At 45.2% G+C, this 18,719-nt stretch overlaps 1 protein-coding gene across 1 annotated transcript; it reads right to left on the reverse strand.

Moving 5' to 3' along the window:
- Window positions 1-1,251: 1,251 nt before the first annotated feature.
- stard4 (StAR related lipid transfer domain containing 4) lies at window positions 1,252-15,453 on the reverse strand. Its single transcript, XM_084324207.1, has 6 exons — window positions 15,400-15,453; window positions 14,141-14,259; window positions 13,813-13,862; window positions 9,509-9,635; window positions 6,309-6,423; window positions 1,252-5,901 (listed from the first exon to the last, which is right to left on the reverse strand). Exons 2-6 carry the CDS (start codon window positions 14,243-14,245, stop codon window positions 5,678-5,680), a joined length of 621 nt encoding a protein of 206 aa, XP_084180333.1. The 5' UTR covers window positions 14,246-14,259; window positions 15,400-15,453; the 3' UTR covers window positions 1,252-5,677.
- Window positions 15,454-18,719: the final 3,266 nt, after the last annotated feature.

Below are 18,719 nucleotides of genomic sequence, written 5' to 3' on the forward strand. Positions count from 1 at the left end.
CATCTCCCGGACCCTCGAGCTTGGCACGCTCCTCCGTTCCAGCGCACTGACGCGCATCTCCCGGACCCTCGAGCTTGGCACGCTCCTCCGTTCCAGCGCACTGACGCGCTTCTCCCGGACCCTCGAGCTTGGCACGCTCCTCCGTTCCAGCGCACTGACGCGCATCTCCCGGATCCTCGAGCTTGGCACGCTCCTCCGTTCCAGCGCACAGACGCGCATCTCCCGGACCCTCGAGCTTGGCACGCTCCTCCGTACCAGCGCACTGACGCGCATCTTCCAGACCTTCGAGCTTGGCACACTCCTCCTCGCAGACGCACCCCGAGGCGTCTCTCGGTTCCGACAGCGGCTACCCGGTGGACGACGCTCTCGCCACCGCCACTGTCCCGACGCGCACACCAAGGTGTGGCGCGCACTCTGTTCCTCGGCTCCGACAGCGGCTACCCGGTGGACGACGCTCTCGCCACCGCCACTGTCCCGACGCGCACACCAAGGTGTGGCGCGCACTCTGTTCCTCGGCTCCGACAGCGGCTACCCGGTGGACGACGCTCTCGCCACCGCCACTGTTCCGACGCGCACACCAAGGTGTGGCGCGCACTCTGTTCCTCGCTCCGACAGTGGCTACCCGGTGGACGACATCCTCGCCACCGCCACTGTTCCAGCTCCCTGTTCCGACGCGCACACCAAGGTGTGGCGCGCACTCTGTTCCTCGCTCCGACAGTGGCTACCCGGTGGACGACATCCTCGCCACCGCCACTGTTCCAGCTCCCTGTTCCGACGCGCACACCAAGGTGTGGCGCGCACTCTGTTCCTCGGCTCCGACAGCGGCTACCCGGTGGACGATGCCCTCGTCACCGCCACTGTTCCAGCACTCTGATCCTCGGCTCCGACAGCGGCTACCCGGTGGACGATGCCCTCGTCACCGCCGCTGTTCCAGCGCTCTGTTCCTCGGCTCGGACAGCCAGCCACCCGGTGGCGATGCCCTCGCCCCGTTGCTGTCCCCGTACCATTACGCACACGCCTGGGTGAGTTTTGATTGTGATGTCACTCACCCAGCGTAGTGTCCTTGCCCCCGTTCCCGTTGCTGTCCCCGTACCATTACGCACACGCCTGGGTGAGTTTTGATTGTGATGTCACTCACCCAGCGTAGTGTCCTTGCCCCCGTTCCCGTTGCTGTCCCCGTACCATTACGCACACGCCTGGGTGAGTTTTGATTGTGATGTCACTCACCCAGCGTAGTGTCCTTGCCCCCGTTCCCGCTGCTGTTCCTGTACCTTTACGCATACGCCTGGGTGAGTTTTGATTGTGATGTCACTCTCCCAGCGTATTGCCTCTGTTAGTTTGTTTGGACATTTCATCTCCCAGCGTATTGCCTCTGTTAGTTTGTTTGGACATTTCATCTCCCAGCGTATTGCCTCTGTTTTTGGTTCTCACTTAGAATAGTATTTTTGGACTTTACATCTCCCCCTGTGTGTTTGTCACACGAAGATATTATTACTTTGTTCACTTTGTTATTTGGACTGTTCTGCACCTGCTCTGTTTTTTCCCTTTTGTGCATTAACTATCTCCTCTGTCCTGCAGAGCGGCCCAGATGATTTCCACCAGTCCTCCCAGTTCCTCCCTGTTCCCCAGCCCGCCTCCGCGGGCCTCAGTCCCCTTTCTAGTTCCACCTAGTTCCTGTTCCCTAGTTCTCCCCTTTCTAGTTCCACCTAGTTCCTGGTCCCAAGTTCTCCCCTTCTAGTTCCACCTAGTTCCTGTTCCCTAGTTCTTCCCTTTCTAGTTCCACCTAGTTCCTGGTCCCAAGTTCTCCCCTTCTAGTTCCAGCTAGTTCCTAGTCCCTAGTCCTCTATCCCTAGTTCTCCAAGTCCCTAGTCCTCTATCCCTAGTTCTCCTAGTCCCTAGTCCTCTATCCCTAGCTCTCCTAGTCCCCAGTCCTCTCTCCCTTGTTCTCCTTGTCCCTGGTTTACCTAGTCTCTAGTTCCCCTTTCCCAAGGCGTTCCCTTAACCTTCCCTTAGGCGTTCCCTTACCTTTCCTTAGTGTTCCCCTTTTCCAGCTCGCCCCTTAAAGGCACTGTACCTTCCCCTCTTGTTATTTCCAGTATTTTGTGATTCTCCCTTAAAGGGACAGTGTCCTTTTTCCCTGTGTTTCCCTGTTGTTCAATAAATATCTGTTTTCTTGGCAAACCATCATACCTGTCTTGTGTTGTGCGATTGGGGTCGGTTACAAACCATAACAGAAACAAAGTAAAGTAATTCTAATCTAGTCTAAGGGTTAAGTTTAGGCCCTCATCCAGAAGAGGTTAAGCTTAGAGTAACAGTCAGAGCTGGTAATTCAATTGATATTCAGTTTAAGATAAAAATTCTAGTCTATAGACAATTGGTTGCATTGAATGCTTTATTTGGTTACTCCTAATCCAATTGATATTCAGTTTAAGACAAAAATATTTTGGACATTAGGTCCTATTTTCCGTATGTTACTTTATGTTCTGTATGTTACTTTATGTTTCTAGTGTCCTATATTATATGTTACTTTGTTTCTCGCACGCGCAGTAGTGCACCGCACAGTACAGGCCCCCAACGCACAGTACAGGCCCCTCCTATGTATGGGGCTGCGGCACTGCAGTTTTACCCTACTCCACTCTGCTGTACACTGTTCATACATTTCACTTCACAATGTGAAATTCATTCAAAAGAAGAACAAAAAAAGTGATGAAATCAAAGCTATTAAAAGATAAAACATCATTGTCGACCTACATTGCACATGCTGCTGTACTTTGCCTTGTACTTTCCACTCAGTCCCTTATAAGATAACATACATTAACATTTAAAAGAAATAATAATAATAATAATAATAAATATGCCTCTCAAGGCACAGGCAACATTCTGAGGCAATGCAGATGAGAAATGTTACTGACAGTTATCACCCAACAGTATTATCACCTTTATGATCCTCTTAACACACCACGTTATTCACAACACTGATTTTGTCCCATTGCCAATTTGTATCCCTGCTCAAGGCAACATTGCCCCTTTGCCTCCAAACTTTGCCCACATATTCCTTAAAGGGGAATTCCACCCTACAACAAACTACTAAACTACTGCGCATGCTAAAGGCTTCCGGCTTTACAAAAGACTACATGGTGAAAAAGGGCGTCAGACAACGGCAAAGGTTGCTGCTCCTACCAAACACACATAAGGAGTGGAGGGGGTGAGCGTTTACTTCTGGGTCCTCCATTACCCGGTGAGAGAGAGTGGGAAGCTGATCGAGAGAGAGGATGCGGAAATTGAAATCACTCTTCAAAGTTGCTGGTGGGTAGAGCTAAGTGTCATTATGACGTCTGGCTCCACCGAATTAGCACCTTCTGCCGCCGGTGTTTCTGAGCAGAGATGGCTTTGGCCACATAGAGAGCTGGTAAAAGAGTTTGATCTTGCTTCGCAGTGGAATTCCCATTTAAAATAATAAAGAAAAAAAATGCCTCTTGTGAAAAAAATGCAATTACATCGTCACATGAATGACAGTACTATACCAACAAGGCTGTGTGTGTTATACTGCATTGTGCAGCTATGGTTCAACAATATTGGAGGTAGTGTTTATTATTCTGTGGGAGTGCACCATAGTGGGTCAGTCAGTCAGTCAACCAATTAGTCAGTCAAGCAGCCCATTAACCAGTCAGACAAGTCAGCAAGTCAGAAGGTTGAGCATTTGATTTGTACCTGTACTGTATTGGAGTGTAGTGTTAGGTAGGTTTACATAGGGTCGATCCCAATACCCCTCCTTGGCCCTACCCCTCTGTTTTGCGCGTGGCTGTGTAGTGTAGTTTGTCCCGATTCTTTTGTGGATCATGGGGAAGTAGTTATCTAGCCCTCCGACTAGCCCTCCAAACGGAGTGTTTTCAGATGCTGACTCCAAATGGAGGGGTAGACGGGTGAACGTAAAGGACAGGACTTAGGTGTCGTTTGCCTTTGAGGGAATCACATGTTGCTTTCTCACACCGTCCCAAAGATGATTACAACTACCACTCCTCCAAATCAAGAAAGAATTAATGGTTTAAAGTATCTTTTGACGGCAAACACGATGGTTATGTCAGTTTAATGATCAGATATGGCGAAACTGCTCAACCAGACACACCAAGCAGTAATGTTCCTCATTGCGGGTTTGTTTTCTCCGCAGCTGGGGTCATTGAACACCAGTCCCTGTTATAGAGACCCACCCAGTTATAGAGAACCGGTGGTGATTTGTAACTCGCATGTGTGGCGGAGATATTGAAGAAAAACGCAGAATCTTCTCTCCAGACGCACATCGTTCCAAAGATTCCAGTTCCACTACATTTTGACTGACTACTATTGTAGGCACACAATTAACCTATTCTCAAAATACGCTGTAAATAAAGTGCTGTTTGATACATACAATAAGCATACATAAAGTACATAATATAGTACGTAAGTCATCAGTACATTATTTTACTACTGATGACAAAACGAGGGGTGTCCCAAATCCAAGGTAAAGATTTCAACTCCAAACCCTTGTAGCTTTGTTTTGAAGGGCCACTACCCAGTTGAGGGGACTCCAAAATGAGGGGTAGGGCCAAGGGAAGGAATTTTGATTGGGCCATAGTACAATATACCCATCCCTTTCATTGGACAATAAAGAGGTGCGTGAACTTGGTCAAGGATTAAGTCATCCAGGTGTCTAAGACAGTCAGGTGTCTTTTAACACCCTCAAAGTCTGAGCGGAGGTTTAACTGAACACTGGCCATAGATGATGCTGCACAGCCAGCCAGTCAGGTAGTCAACCAACCGGACAGTCAGTCAGAAACCCAACCAGCCAGTCAGTCAGATAGCCAGTTAGGGCCTGGCTACATTGATCCATCACAAAACGGAGGTAAAACAGACAGAAGGTATTACTGTCCACTGGTTTGTTTTTAAATTGGGCCAGAATGTATATGTGTCTGCAGAAATAACAGCTTTGCTGACAGACGGTGACATTTCCATCAGTTCCAAAGTTTCATCCTCTCCAAACCTTTCTGTCCGTCAAAATGGACACAAATCTGGCGGACATCATCAGCCCTGTCCAACAAACAGATACTCTTGAAAAATAATTAACATAAGGGCGGCTGATTGGCGCAGTGGGCAAGGCGCTCGCCACTAACACAGGAGATGCTGGGTTCGAGCCCAGCTCTCGGCGTTGCTACCGGCTGGCCGGTCGTTCATACTAACACAATTGGCAAGTGTTAGAGGGTGGGAAAGCCGGTGGGTGGGGATTGGACGTTGTGGACAGCGACTCCTACAGGTCGGTTTGGTGACGCCGGTGCGGCGGAAGCAGGAAGTAGCGGGGGCAGCGTGAGCCTCCCACGCGTTACTCCTCGCCACTGAGAGTTTGAGCTGCTGCTGTGAAAAGATGCGACAGGCTGCCTCCTCGTGTACCGGAGGGGACACGTGATGCAAGGCTTCTGTCCTCACTACAGCCGACCAGTGGGAGGCATAGTCTAGCAACGTTCAAGACAGGGGAGGGAAGAATTGGATACTACAAAAATTGGGATGGGAGAAAAATAGAAAATAGGGAGAAAAAATTGATAAAAAAAATATATATAATTAACATAGACGGAGAGACACAACGGATCCTTGTAGCCGAGCCCCAAGTCAGTCAGTCAGTCAGTCAGTTAGATAATCGGTCAGTCAATCAGTCTTTCAGTACTCTCTTCAGATCCGTATAGAAGTTAAGCAGTGTACTGGCCATCGCCGTGTCCACAGCAGCCTGAGGAATCCTGCCTCTCAGATCAGTCTGAACATAACCGGTCAGCAGGCTCCCGCTGTCTGCTTCAACGGGCACACAGAACCAGCCGCATGGGTGGTTGAAGCCCCGCACAGACCCAGGCTGCTGCTCTTCATAGTCCACGCTCATACCTGGGAATAGAAACAAACGCACCCAGAGATGTTACCGGGGCTAGTTCTAATGTATAGATTTATGTATATATATATATGTGTGGTTTATCTTTATGAAGACATATAATGACATTGGTTGTATTAGTTCATTTTCAATGCCACATGGACTGCATTTATATAGTACTTTACAACTTATGCCTCACATTCACCCATTCACTCCTGATGGCAGAGGCAACCATGTAAGGTGCCAACCTGCTATCAAAGTATCGAACCGGGAACCTTCAGATTTCCAGACGACAGCTCCTGAGCCACTATTGCCCCTAACTCAACTCAACTCAACTCAACTCAACTCAACTCAACTCAGGTCAGCTCAACTAAGATCTGTAAACAATACTAAACTGAACAGCTGTTACGTTGTGGCCACTGACCGCAGGATAGCAGTCCATCCTGGTAGTTGGTGGTGAAGGAGAAATCAATGAACTCCCTGGCAGCGATAATGTTCCACAACTGTCCTGCTGTTGTATAACGCATCACACAACAACTCTGGAGAGAGAGAGAGAGAGAGAGAGAGAGAGAGAGAGAGAGAGAGAGAGAGAGAGAGAGAGAGAGAGAGAGAGAGAGAGAGAGGGAGCGTGAGTGAGTGATTGATTGAGAGAGAGATAATTGCAGAGACAAGGACTAATCTACTCTATTGGAAACCACTATTGAAAAGGCATTTTATTACAATATATGACTTATTATAATATATGATATTGTATAATGACAGACAGATGAAATTGGATGACATAATTAATGCTGCAGTGCAGAACCTTTACATTTAAGCCCTTGCCACACAGGTTCACGCGGATTATAAGGCCCAATCCCAATTCCCTTCCCTTGGCTCTACCCTAGTTGTAGAGTGCCCTCTACTGGGTAGTGGCACTTCAGAACGGAGCTACAAGGAGAAAGGGTTGAAATATTTACCTAGGAAATGGGACACCCCTCGTTATGTCATCAGTAGTAAAATAATGTAAAGGACTTACATATTTCTGTAGTGATATGAGTATGAACAGCTTATTGGTTTTCTGCAGGGCCTAGAAACGTAACCTACAGTGTAGTTACATCACCCAAGATGTCGGTGCATTCACAACGTGTCTCTCGAGTTTTTCTTTTTGTATCCACTTTTTCTCCTTCTTTTTCTGTATTTTTTCTCCCATCCCAATTTAGTCGTGCCAATTCCCCCCTCCCCTGTCTTGATCATTGCTCGCATGTTCCCCCCACTGGTCGGTCGTAGGGAGGGTTGAAGAATCTATCGCATGTCCCCTCCGATACATGCGGAGTCAGCCAGCCACATCTTTTCACCTGCCAGCACGGACTCTCATTGGCGAGGTGTAACGTGTGGGAGGCTCACACTACCCTCGCCATCTCCTGTCCTTGCTGTGCAGGCGCCCTGACCGACCTGTAGGAGTCGCTGTTTACAACGACCAGATTACCACCCATCGACTTCCCTCCCGCTGACTTTGCCAATTGAGTCAGTATGATGGCCGGCCCAAGCCGGAGGCAACGCTGACAGCCGGATTTGATACCGGTGTCTCACGCGTTGGTGACGAGCGCTTAGACCGCTGCGCCACCCAGCCGCCCGTGTCTCTCCAGTTTTTGTAAATTAGTTCTAATATACCTACTTGTTTTAAGTCCTTTGTTCCTTCTACCCAAGTACACCCCACACATTAAATGTGTAAAGCCCTCAGTTAGAACAGTCAAAATATGGCCTGAGGGGGCACTCTGAGCTGCAGCACCGGTTTCAACACACAGAGAGTGTGTTTGCCACCCAGGCCCCCCTGGACTCCCATACTGACATTAGTCCTCATTCTCGAACAGACTTACAAGAAAGGTTAAGAGCAAATTTCATCGTAACTCCACTTACGAGCTTTTCGGGCCAATTTTGGCATTCTCGAATGGTTCCTTTTCCAGGATTCGCTCGTAGCTATAAGAGCAGGATTTACGAGTGCGGAAAGGCAGTGGTAAGTAGGACAGACTGGTGTGCGCCCGTGTTCTTAGGGGCTTCATTTGGGAGAAATCATTGGCGATTGCGTTCACGTCGATTCTACAGACATCCTCGGAAATAAATAATTATAATAATAATAAATACAACAATATTTGTATCATTAACAATTACGTTTTATATTTATAGTCATGACTCAACGAGGCATTGTGATGTCCGAAAATAAATAAAAACACTACACAAACACTACAAATGACAGCGAATAAATAAATAAATAAATAAAAACTAAACCCAAGCACATGGATATAGCTATAGTGGAATAGACTGTATTAATATTCCATATATACCGTCTTGTTCTCTATTGTTATTATTTATTGTTGGTTTTATTTATTTCTTACATTGCTGTAAGAGCCAGTGGAGAAACATTCCATCTTACTGTTCACGAGTTGAACCCACACAAAATACAACAGACACAAAGGATTTGTTTAACGACTTCCATATAAATCTATAGCCAATTAACAACGATGCAACAGGCGGCGTGGTGAGGATGCATACGGAGCGCTCCTGGGCAGCTGCGTTCAAAACACACACACACACACACACACACACACACACACACACACACACACACACACACACACACACACACACACACACACACACACACACTCACACTCACACGCACACGCACACACACACGCAATATGGCATATCTACTGCTACTGGAAGATATCGCTGATTGTGCACTGAGGAGCCGGACCAGACGCTCAAACCCTGTGCCACCACACGTCCAGGTACTGTCCACCTTGCATCATCAGCATCTCTCTCCTGTATTTTGCGATTCTTTTTTTGGACTCTGATTTCACATGAGCCCATTTCTTTTTCACTTCAGCCACTGTGCATTCGTCTCCTGACACCACGTTAACCTCACCTGTCATCTCGTCCCATGCCGCTTTTTTGGGTGGCCTTGTACCCGTATTGAAACTACGAAATAAGATGTCACGCTAAGATGTCATGTTCTACAATATGACTTACTAGTATCACTGTTCATATTAATACTATAACTCTGTATGCATCTGTATGCATATATCTGAGTATAATGACAATACATTTGAATCTAATCTAATCTAATCTAATCAGTCGCAAATTTATTTTGCCAGAAGCCCAGGACAACAAGAAGCACAACAATAGCAACGGAGTGAAAATGGAGGAAAAACCTAAGAAGTGTCAGAGAAAGTTTCTGGAGTGGCCACTCCAGTAAAAAAAAGAAAGCATGCGATGGCGAGGACGACAGTTTTGCGTAATGACTCTCACTGCCTGTAGTTGGAGACAAATGTTCTGCACCATAGCTTTAAGCGTTTCACTCTGCAAATCATTATTTATGAACTACTCCTAATAAATTAAACTGGATAACGTATAATTAAGTGTTTCATCACTTGGCTCTGACTATATCTTACATTTCCTGAGGTGCCAGCCATGACTTGACTTGTATCGTGATCTGTTTCTTAATTTAACCTACTTTTTAATCGTTAATCTGTTTTGTGTGAAGCGCCTAATAAACTACGTTTTAGGAAATATTTTACAATTTTGATTATTATAATTTCTAACACACAGACACACACATGCACACAGATAAATTGGAGTTACCTGGTCGATATTTCTGACGATGTCCATGGAGGTCATTAGACTGTCCCAGTCCAGTCTGCATGGTCCTGGTCTGATGTAGTCTACGACTCTCTGAGGGCTGTCTTCCACCAGACCCTCTGCTTTATAACTGAACACACATGGTAACTGTCTGTTACCAAACAGGGCTGGGCCACAATCTTTCCTGTTGTATCATGTTGTTTTTATATCACAAATAATGATATGCAACGTTGTTGTCTATATTTAATGACTGCACACACACACACACACACACATGGATGCATTCACATGCACACACATACAGTGCACGCCTCACAAATTCCTAACATGCATTTGGTACAGAGCCTTAAATTCAAGGGTCACAGCAAGAATCGTATGACCAGTTACACATGACATCACATAGCAGCATGCAGTAGAGTAGATAGTTAAATATTATGTGGTATAGCAGTATTATTATTATATTATACAATATGATGTGATATCTGTGTAATATCCTAAACAAACCCCAACAACAGGCCTATAGTGTTCCTCCCTGTCAGGGTGTAATATCCTAAACCAGCCCCGACATGCCTATAGTGTTCCTCCCTGTCAGGGTGTAATATCCTAAACCAGCCCCGACATGCCTATAGTGTTCCTCCCTGTCAGGGTGCCCAAGTGTCACCCTTCCAAAAATAATTACAGTACAATTGGTTTCAGTTTAAATTTCAGTGTCATGATGTCACATGCTCTAATTACTGTTTTACAGAACATTATTAGTATTGGTTTCATATAGGGATTTATAGTGTCACGTGGTCTAAATGCTGTTTGAAAGAACTTCATTAGTATTGGTTTCTACTTGGAACGTGGAGCCGCAGCAGGTGGCAACCTGTCCTAGCAGCTCCCATTCCTTTCCCTATTGTACCCTATTTCTCCTTTTCGTACCTCCCCTCCCCCACGCTGCCATGACGCCTGGATCTCCCCTAGGGGATCAATAAAGCAACACTTGACTTGACTTGTTTCATAGGGAGTCCTAGTGTCACATGGTCTAAATTCTGTTTGTAAACAACTTCATTAGTATTAATTTTATATAAGGAGTCCTAAGTGTCACATGGTCTAAATGCTGTTTCAGAGGCTCTTTGAGTCCATCAAGATGAAATGTCTGAGGGGAAACGCTGTACTGAAACACACTATTACCTGTACAGCAATATTATTTTCTAATTCATATAGTACTGTATATCAACAGAGGGTCACTTGTTCAAACTTAAAGGTGGACAGGCTAATCTAAATGGCTTGTTAAATCACATGTTTTCTGACCTAGGCAGGTTTGTTTGTGTGTTAGTAGGCCCACGAGTGACCCAAATATAGTATATGTGCACAAACACTGACATTTAACGAATGATAATGGCCAAAATGCAGAGTGACAGGGAAGTTAGCCTTCACTTCATCGTGAGGATGACAAATGAGAAGAAAGCTTTATGCGGTCATGGACTCTGAGGTGGGAATGCGATGCTTTTAAAATCTATGATCATTGTTAATTGTTAAGGAAGCATACTAGGACCGCTACTCTTCCTAATTTATGCAAATGACATGTCGTCAGCCTGTGACTGCAACTTGTTCCTGTTTGTGGACGACTCAGCCCTGCTGGTCTCTGACAAGAACAAGTTGCAGGTTGAAAAAACCCTCAGCACGGAACTAGGCAAAATCTGCATATGGCTCGCTGATAACAAACTATCATTACACATGGGCAAAACAGAGTCCATTCTCTTCGGTTCAAATAACAAACTCAGCAAGACCGACGGCTTCTCAGTTACAGTGGGTGACAATATTGTCACAAGGAAAGACGAAATTACCTACCTGGGTTCCATCCTAGAGGCAAATCTTTCCTGTGACAAAATGGCATCCAATGTAATAAAAAAAGTCAACCAACGAACTAGATTCTTGTACCGGATCTCCTCTCTGGTAAACAAGAATACCCTGAAGACTCTGGCAGGAGCACTCATTCAAGGGTACTATGACTATGCGTGCACCTCATGGTACCAAAGCACCTCAAAGGCGCTTAAAACAAAATTACAAACATCACAAAACAAACTGGTCAGACTACTACTTGACCTGAACCCCAGAACCCACCTCACCCCTGCCCACTTTGACAACCTAGGATGGCTTAGAGTAGACGACAGAGTACAGCAACTTGCAATGGGCCTGGTCTACAAGATACACTATACGACCGGGGTGCCCATGTACATGTCAAAATACTTCCCAAAGGTCAGTGAATACCACAACCACTACACCAGAGGAAGCTCAACAAATCATGTTAAACCCAGATTCGGCTCAAACAAGGGACTAAACACGTTTCGCAATTATGCCACAACAATGTGGAACGCCCTACCCAAAGCTGTAAAGGAATGTGAATCCCTGCCCACATTCAAAACCGCTGTGATTATGTGTGCACTGTGCACGTGCCACATTTCTTGTTTTGTTTCCTGCTGAGCTGCCTGAAACTTTACCTAATAATCCTCTATCACTCTCTCTCCCCTCTCCAATACATTTTTATTTGAACGGAAATGTTGAGGAATTTTATTTTTGGAACAATTCCTGCTCCCCCAGGTAATGCCACTGTTACCCATTACTAACCTCGTTCCCAGTTTTATCTCCTCCGTTGGTATTTTTATAGCTAAGTTTTAACATTGAAGTGAACGGGCACCTCCACATCCATACCTCACATTACATCAAACTTGGTGAAGTGAATGAGAGGTGAATAGGCGTGTAGTCTAAAAAAGTATTCATTATCAAGGTCATACATTTTGACAAAAGTGGCCAGGGGAGGTATGAGGGCCGACGTTCCACTCTACTGGTTAAAGTTGCTTACTCGTGAGTAGTACGTTCGTTGATAAAGAAAAATAATGTCCACAGCCGCTCCAGTGTAAAACAAAGATATCCAAATGGTTTATTTCTCTTCCACAGCGAAGTCTTTCTTTACAGAAGTTCAAGTGATCCTAAAGCTATTTTCCTAAATATTCACGTCACTGTATACAAGGTAAGAAAACTGTATTTTCCCAGTCTCCAAAATCACAGCCGACTCGACACATGACAAAAAAGTCAACCAACGAACTAGATTCTTGTACCGGATCTCCTCTCTGGTAAACAAGAATACCCTGAAGACTCTGGCAGGAGCACTCATTCAAGGGTACTATGACTATGCGTGCACCTCATGGTACCAAAGCACCTCAAAGGCGCTTAAAACAAAATTACAAACATCACAAAACAAACTGGTCAGACTACTACTTGACCTGAACCCCAGAACCCACCTCACCCCTGCCCACTTTGACAACCTAGGATGGCTTAGAGTAGACGACAGAGTACAGCAACTTGCAATGGGCCTGGTCTACAAGATACACTATACGACCGGGGTGCCCATGTACATGTCAAAATACTTCCCAAAGGTCAGTGAATACCACAACCACTACACCAGAGGAAGCTCAACAAATCATGTTAAACCCAGATTCGGCTCAAACAAGGGACTAAACACGTTTCGCAATTATGCCACAACAATGTGGAACGCCCTACCCAAAGCTGTAAAGGAATGTGAATCCCTGCCCACATTCAAAAGCGCTCTTAAAGAGCACCTACGGGAGGCTGCAATTCGAAACTGGCCACCGTAAATGCCCAAAACCCCCACCACCTCCTAATAGACAGTCTCCTCCCCACCGCATGTATATATTCCCTCCCCGCCGTATGTATATTTCCCTCCCACCCACCCACCCCCTCCTAATGTACAGTCCCCTCCCCATCATATGTATATACTCTGTCAGGATCTAGGGGTAACAGTACTGTATATTTGAATACCGCTTATGTCACAAATGTATCAGTACCAAATACCTATATGTCCCTATGCCATAAATGTCATGTATGTTGTGTATGTCATAAATGTCTATATGAATTGAAAATGGGGAACCCTGATGGAAACAAGACAAACGTCTTTCTCAGGTCTGCATCCCCTTAACAATTGTATGTATTGAGCCGTACTGTATTGTACCCATTCTGCAATCTGTTAAATAAAGTTTTCATTCATTCATTCATTCATTCATTCATTCATTCATTCATTCATTCATTCATTCATTCATTCAAGTGTGTTGCCACTTTCACAGAATCAAACTCGGATCTGAAAATATTGGGAAAATTCAAAGTAAACGTGTTGCTTTTCTTTCCCTTCATTCCTGAATCTATATAGGAGATGGAGGTGTTATGGATTATTAGTGCCAACAAAAGCAATGGCTCCACCCCTCTCATTTCACCATGTGTCTAAATCAGAGCGAAAATCAGACACTTACAGAAAGCCATGGAATTCTTCTGATGGTTTTCTCCACACTGTCACATCTTTCTGAAACAGAAAAGAGCATGCGCACACACACACACACACACACACACACACACACACACACACACACACACACACACACACACAGGGAATCAAGGGAAGCATAATTTACATTTACAATACAGTATAAGGAATTAGAAATAGAATGTCTTTATTTGCCAGTGCCTTGCTCAAGAGAGTATAGCTAGCATGCATATTTTCCATGGTGTGAGAGAGGAAACCCATGCGAACACGGGGGGAGAACATGCAAACTCCACACAGAGAGCCCCCTGTGTACTCACACTCTTCTTGGCCACCCTCCATTCAGTAGCATCCAGGCTGTGGTACGAGAGGAGCGTCTTCTCCAGTGAGACGGTCAGGGTGCTGTGGTCCTCCAAGCCTCCCATGCTTTAGCCTGGAACTATACGGCCACATCATGATAATGAATATAGGGACGCTTTCAAAGTGACAACAATAATGTCCTAAAAGGACCAAAGTGTATTTCCTGTTGCCGTGTTTCCTAATGCAATAGTTGACAGGAAATACATTTGGGTCCAAACCGTTACCTATAGCAACAGAGTTCCAAGGAAACTGTCGTAATCATACTTCACACACCAGGGTCCTCCATACCTAAATCATCACGCTGAAATAATACTATTATTAGTACAGTACACCTGCTATTATCAGTAGGCTACTAGTACTACTACTACAAGGGGCGACAGCACAGTCGTCTGGTAGTCCGTAGGTTCCCGGTTCGATTCCTGCTCCTCCTCCCGGGCAGCGTGTCGAAGTGTCCTTGAGCAAGACACTTAACCCTAAACTCCTGATGAGCAGGTTGGCACCTTTCATGATTGCCTCTGTCGTCGGCGTGTGAATGTGTGAGTGAATGGGTAAAATGTGAGGAACAAATTGTAAAGCGCTTTGGATAAAAGCGCTATATAAATGCAGCCATTTACCATTTACTACTAGCCTACTACTACTACTAGCCTACTACTACTACTACTACTACTACTACTACTACTACTACTACTACTACTACTAGCCTACTACTACTACTACTACTACTACTACTACTACTACTACTACTACTACTACTAGCCTACTACTACTACTACAGTACTACTAGCCTACTACTACTACTACTACTACTACTACTACTACTACTACTACTACTACTACTACTACTACTACTACTACTACTACTAGCCTACTACTACTACTAGCCTACTACTACTACTACTAGCCTACTACTACTACTAGGATACTTATTATCAGTATAACAGGGAAAGCAGTACCCCCCCCCCCCAAACAACTGGCTGGCACAATGTCATACAGTATCCTCCTGTGGACTCGTGTCAATAGCTCATTCAACAGACTCCATATCAGATTTCTTTACAGATAGCCTATCAAAATGAATGAAGCCTATAAAAGTAAGTAAGTAACTACCAGTCTATAAGAGCACTTATATGACTAAGTAGCCTAACCAATAAGATGTATTCATAATAATAGTAACCGATTAAACACGTTAAAAACCCGCCACAGTAAACATAAAAGCACTTACCGGGGTATTTCTATTACAAATGATGAGATTCGTGGCTCATCTCTCCGCCGTACAGAATGAACGGGGCAAGAGTACCCGCCTCCTATTTTTCTGGCCAATCAGGGGTTAAATTAGATCCGCAACGGATGTTTTCTACTCTCCTATTGGCCAGAGTCCGTACGGGAGATCGGACCATCATGTGAAGCGTGAGGAATGATTGTGTGCGTTCGTTTTAAGTACCCATGCGTCCCAGTAGGAGCTGAGTTGGCACAGCTGATGAGAAGCATTGACTTGCTACCCAATTTCAATTGAGACTGAGAGCCAATTCCAAGTTTTGTTTTGTTTCGTTTTGTATCTATTTCAAATAGATTTGGGTGGAATGTATGCTACTGTACGTGTCATTATCAAGTTCAAGTTCAAGTTCTTTAATAGTTGTCATACAGAAGTACAGAATACTTTCATACAAAATGCTTCTTACTGTTACGCTCCAGAGACTGTGCTAGACAAGATAGTATCAAATAACATAATAACATAATATAGCATGAATTTAGAAGAAGAAAATGAGGTCACAGTGTTCGGTATAGACATATGTACAATGTTCTGAGTTACCATATAATATACAATACACAATACTATGCAGTGTACTAATGTACAGTACTATCTAGTGCAAAGCAGAAATGGGATGAGGTACAATTTTAGGTACAATTTACAGTAAGGTGTACGAGTTGTAGTGCAATCCTTCATCCATAAATATAAAGTGTGGGGAGTGGGTGCTACAGTGTGTTTGTTTAAAGTGGGTGTGTGCTATAAAGTGTGTGGAGTGGGTGCTACAGTGTGTTTGTTTAAAGTGAGTGTGTGCGTGTGGATGTGTGTGCTATGTGCGTTTGGTGGTTGTTGTTGTGTAGTGTTCATTCATTGTTCGTTTAGCAGCCTGATGGCCTGGGGATAGAAGCTACTTCTGAGTCTTTCTGTGCTCGCCTTGAGACTCCTGTATCGCTTGCCTGACCGCAGCAGTTCGAAGAGGCAGTTGTTCGGGTGACTGGAGTCTTTAATGATTCTCTTAGCCTTGCCCTTGCAACGCTTGTAGTAAATGTTCTGGAGGGTGGGGAGCCCCCCTCCAATTGTGCGTTCGGCTGAACGTGTCACTCTTTGTAGTCTGCTTTGGTCTTTTGCAGTGCTATTCCCAAACCAGGAGGTGATGTTGCCGGTCAAGATGCTCTCTATTGTACATGAGTAGAAGTTCTTAAGGATCTTCTGGCTGACTTGGAACTTCCTTAGGCGCCTGAGGAAGTAGAGGCGTTGTCGTGCCTTCTTCACCACACTGTTAATGTGTGTGGTCCATGTCAAGTCCTCGGATATGTAGGCTCCGAGGTACTTGAAGCTGTTGACTCTCTCAACCGGTGCCCCGTCGATGCTGAGGGGGCTGTAGTCCTTGACCCCCGACCTCCTGAAGTCCACTATCATCTCCTTTGTTTTGCTGACGTTCAGGGAGAGGCTGTTTTCCTGGCACCATCCCGCCAGGACCTTGACCTCTTCCAGGTAGGCCCTCTCGTCGTTGGCAGAGATCAGGCCCACCACCACTGTGTCGTCAGCAAATTTGACGATTGTATTGCTACTCCGCTGAGCCACACAGTCGTGTGTGTACAGGGAGTAGAGGAGGGGACTCAGAACACAGCCCTGGGGGGCCCCTATGTTGAGGGTGATGGATGAGGAGGTGCAGTTGCCTGCTCTCACCACCTGGGGTCTGCCAGTCAGGAAGTCCAAGACCCACTGGCAGAGGTCATAGCCCAAGCCCAGGTCCCTGAGCTTGGCTATGAGTATGGAGGGGACTATGGTATTGAATGCCGAGCTGTAGTCGATGAATAGCATTCTCACATAGTTCCCCTGCCTCTTGTCCAGGTGTGATGCTGCTGTGTGCAGCACATGGGATATGGCGTCCTCCGTGGACCTGTTGGGGCGGTATGCAAATTGCAGGGGGTCCATGTTGATGGGGAGGGAGGAGCAGATGTAGCCCTTTACTAGCTTCTCAAAGCACTTCATGGCTATGGAGGTGAGAGCTACAGGGCGGTAGTCATTATCTATTTCAGATTCTTATACAGATTCTAAAACTGGAGTGGATGAAATCAACAATGCATGTAATTGCAGGGATTAACATAATAAACTATCTGCTAAACTATGTGAGAAATGCACTCAGGGTGGCTATCACCCATGGGTTGTGACTGGCCATGTCATGACTTCATTTCGGTTAAATCTTTCACTTCATGAATGGTTTTAAATGGGTCCTGGACAAAAGACAGTCCTGTTGGATCCAGCAATGGAAACTTTTGGGAACCCCTATACCAGAGAAAGAGGTTAATAGCCTACACTGATAGTATAGTATACTCCAATAGGCATTTGTCTAGACTCTATAGTATAGTATACTCCATTTGTCTAGACTCTATAGTATAGTATACTCCATATGTCTAGAGCAGGTGCGTTTCAGGACTTATAAAGATCAGGGAGCTGAGTCCAGGTGGAGTGCTGTGATTATGTGTGCACTGTGCACGTGCCACATTTCTTGTTTTGTTTCCTGCTGAGCTGCCTGAAACTTTACCTAATAATCCTCTATCACTCTCTCTCCCCTCTCCAATAAATTTGTATTTGAACGGAAATGTTGAGGAATTATATTTTTGGAACAATTCCTGCTCCCCCAGGTAATGCCACTGTTACCCATTACTAACATCGTTCCCAGTTTTATCTCCTCCGTTGGTATTTTTATAGCTAAGTTTTAACATTGAAGTGAACGGGCACCTCCACATCCATACCTCACATTACATCAAACTTGGTGAAGTGAATGAGAGGTGAATAGGCGTGTAGTCTAAAAAAGTATTCATTATCAAGGTCATACATTTTGACAAAAGTGGCCAGGGGAGGTATGAGGGCCGACGTTCCACTCTACTGGTTAAAGTTGCTTACTCGTGAGTAGTACGTTCGTTGATAAAGAAAAATAATGTCCACAGCCGCTCCAGTGTAAAACAAAGATATCCAAATGGTTTATTTCTCTTCCACAGCGAAGTCTTTCTTTACAGAAGTTCAAGTGATCCTAAAGCTATTTTCCTAAATATTCACGTCACTGTATACAAGGTAAGAAAACTGTATTTTCCCAGTCTCCAAAATCACAGCCGACTCGACACATGACAAAATTCCTCCTCACCTGAAAGCCGTAAAAAATCAACTTGCCGGCTCTTTCCACAGCAAAACGGTAGGCAAGGCACCCGGGTCTAGAAATGCAGGCTTCAATCTATGTTGTTTAGTCTATCTGTTCAGAAGTGTTCAGTACTGTTTCAAGACGCACACTGACC

This window comes from Notolepis coatsorum, assembly GCF_963971535.1.
Source record: "Notolepis coatsorum genome assembly, chromosome: 11".
NCBI classification, from domain to species: domain Eukaryota; kingdom Metazoa; phylum Chordata; class Actinopteri; order Aulopiformes; family Paralepididae; genus Notolepis; species Notolepis coatsorum.

What these genes read in the sequence shown, in the direction of transcription:
- stard4 (XM_084324207.1), bottom strand. Translation starts at nt 14,245, where the DNA reads ATGGGAGGCTTGGAGGACCACAGCACCCTGACCGTCTCACTGGAGAAG. An exon ending in GGAGGGTGGCCAAGAAGAGT is followed by an intron (nt 13,863 to 14,140) that starts GTGAGTACACAG and finishes TTTCTGTTTCAG; the next exon opens with AAAGATGTGACAGTGTGGAG. An exon ending in TCGTCAGAAATATCGACCAG is followed by an intron (nt 6,424 to 9,508) that starts GTAACTCCAATT and finishes CTCTCTCTCCAG; the next exon opens with AGTTGTTGTGTGATGCGTTA.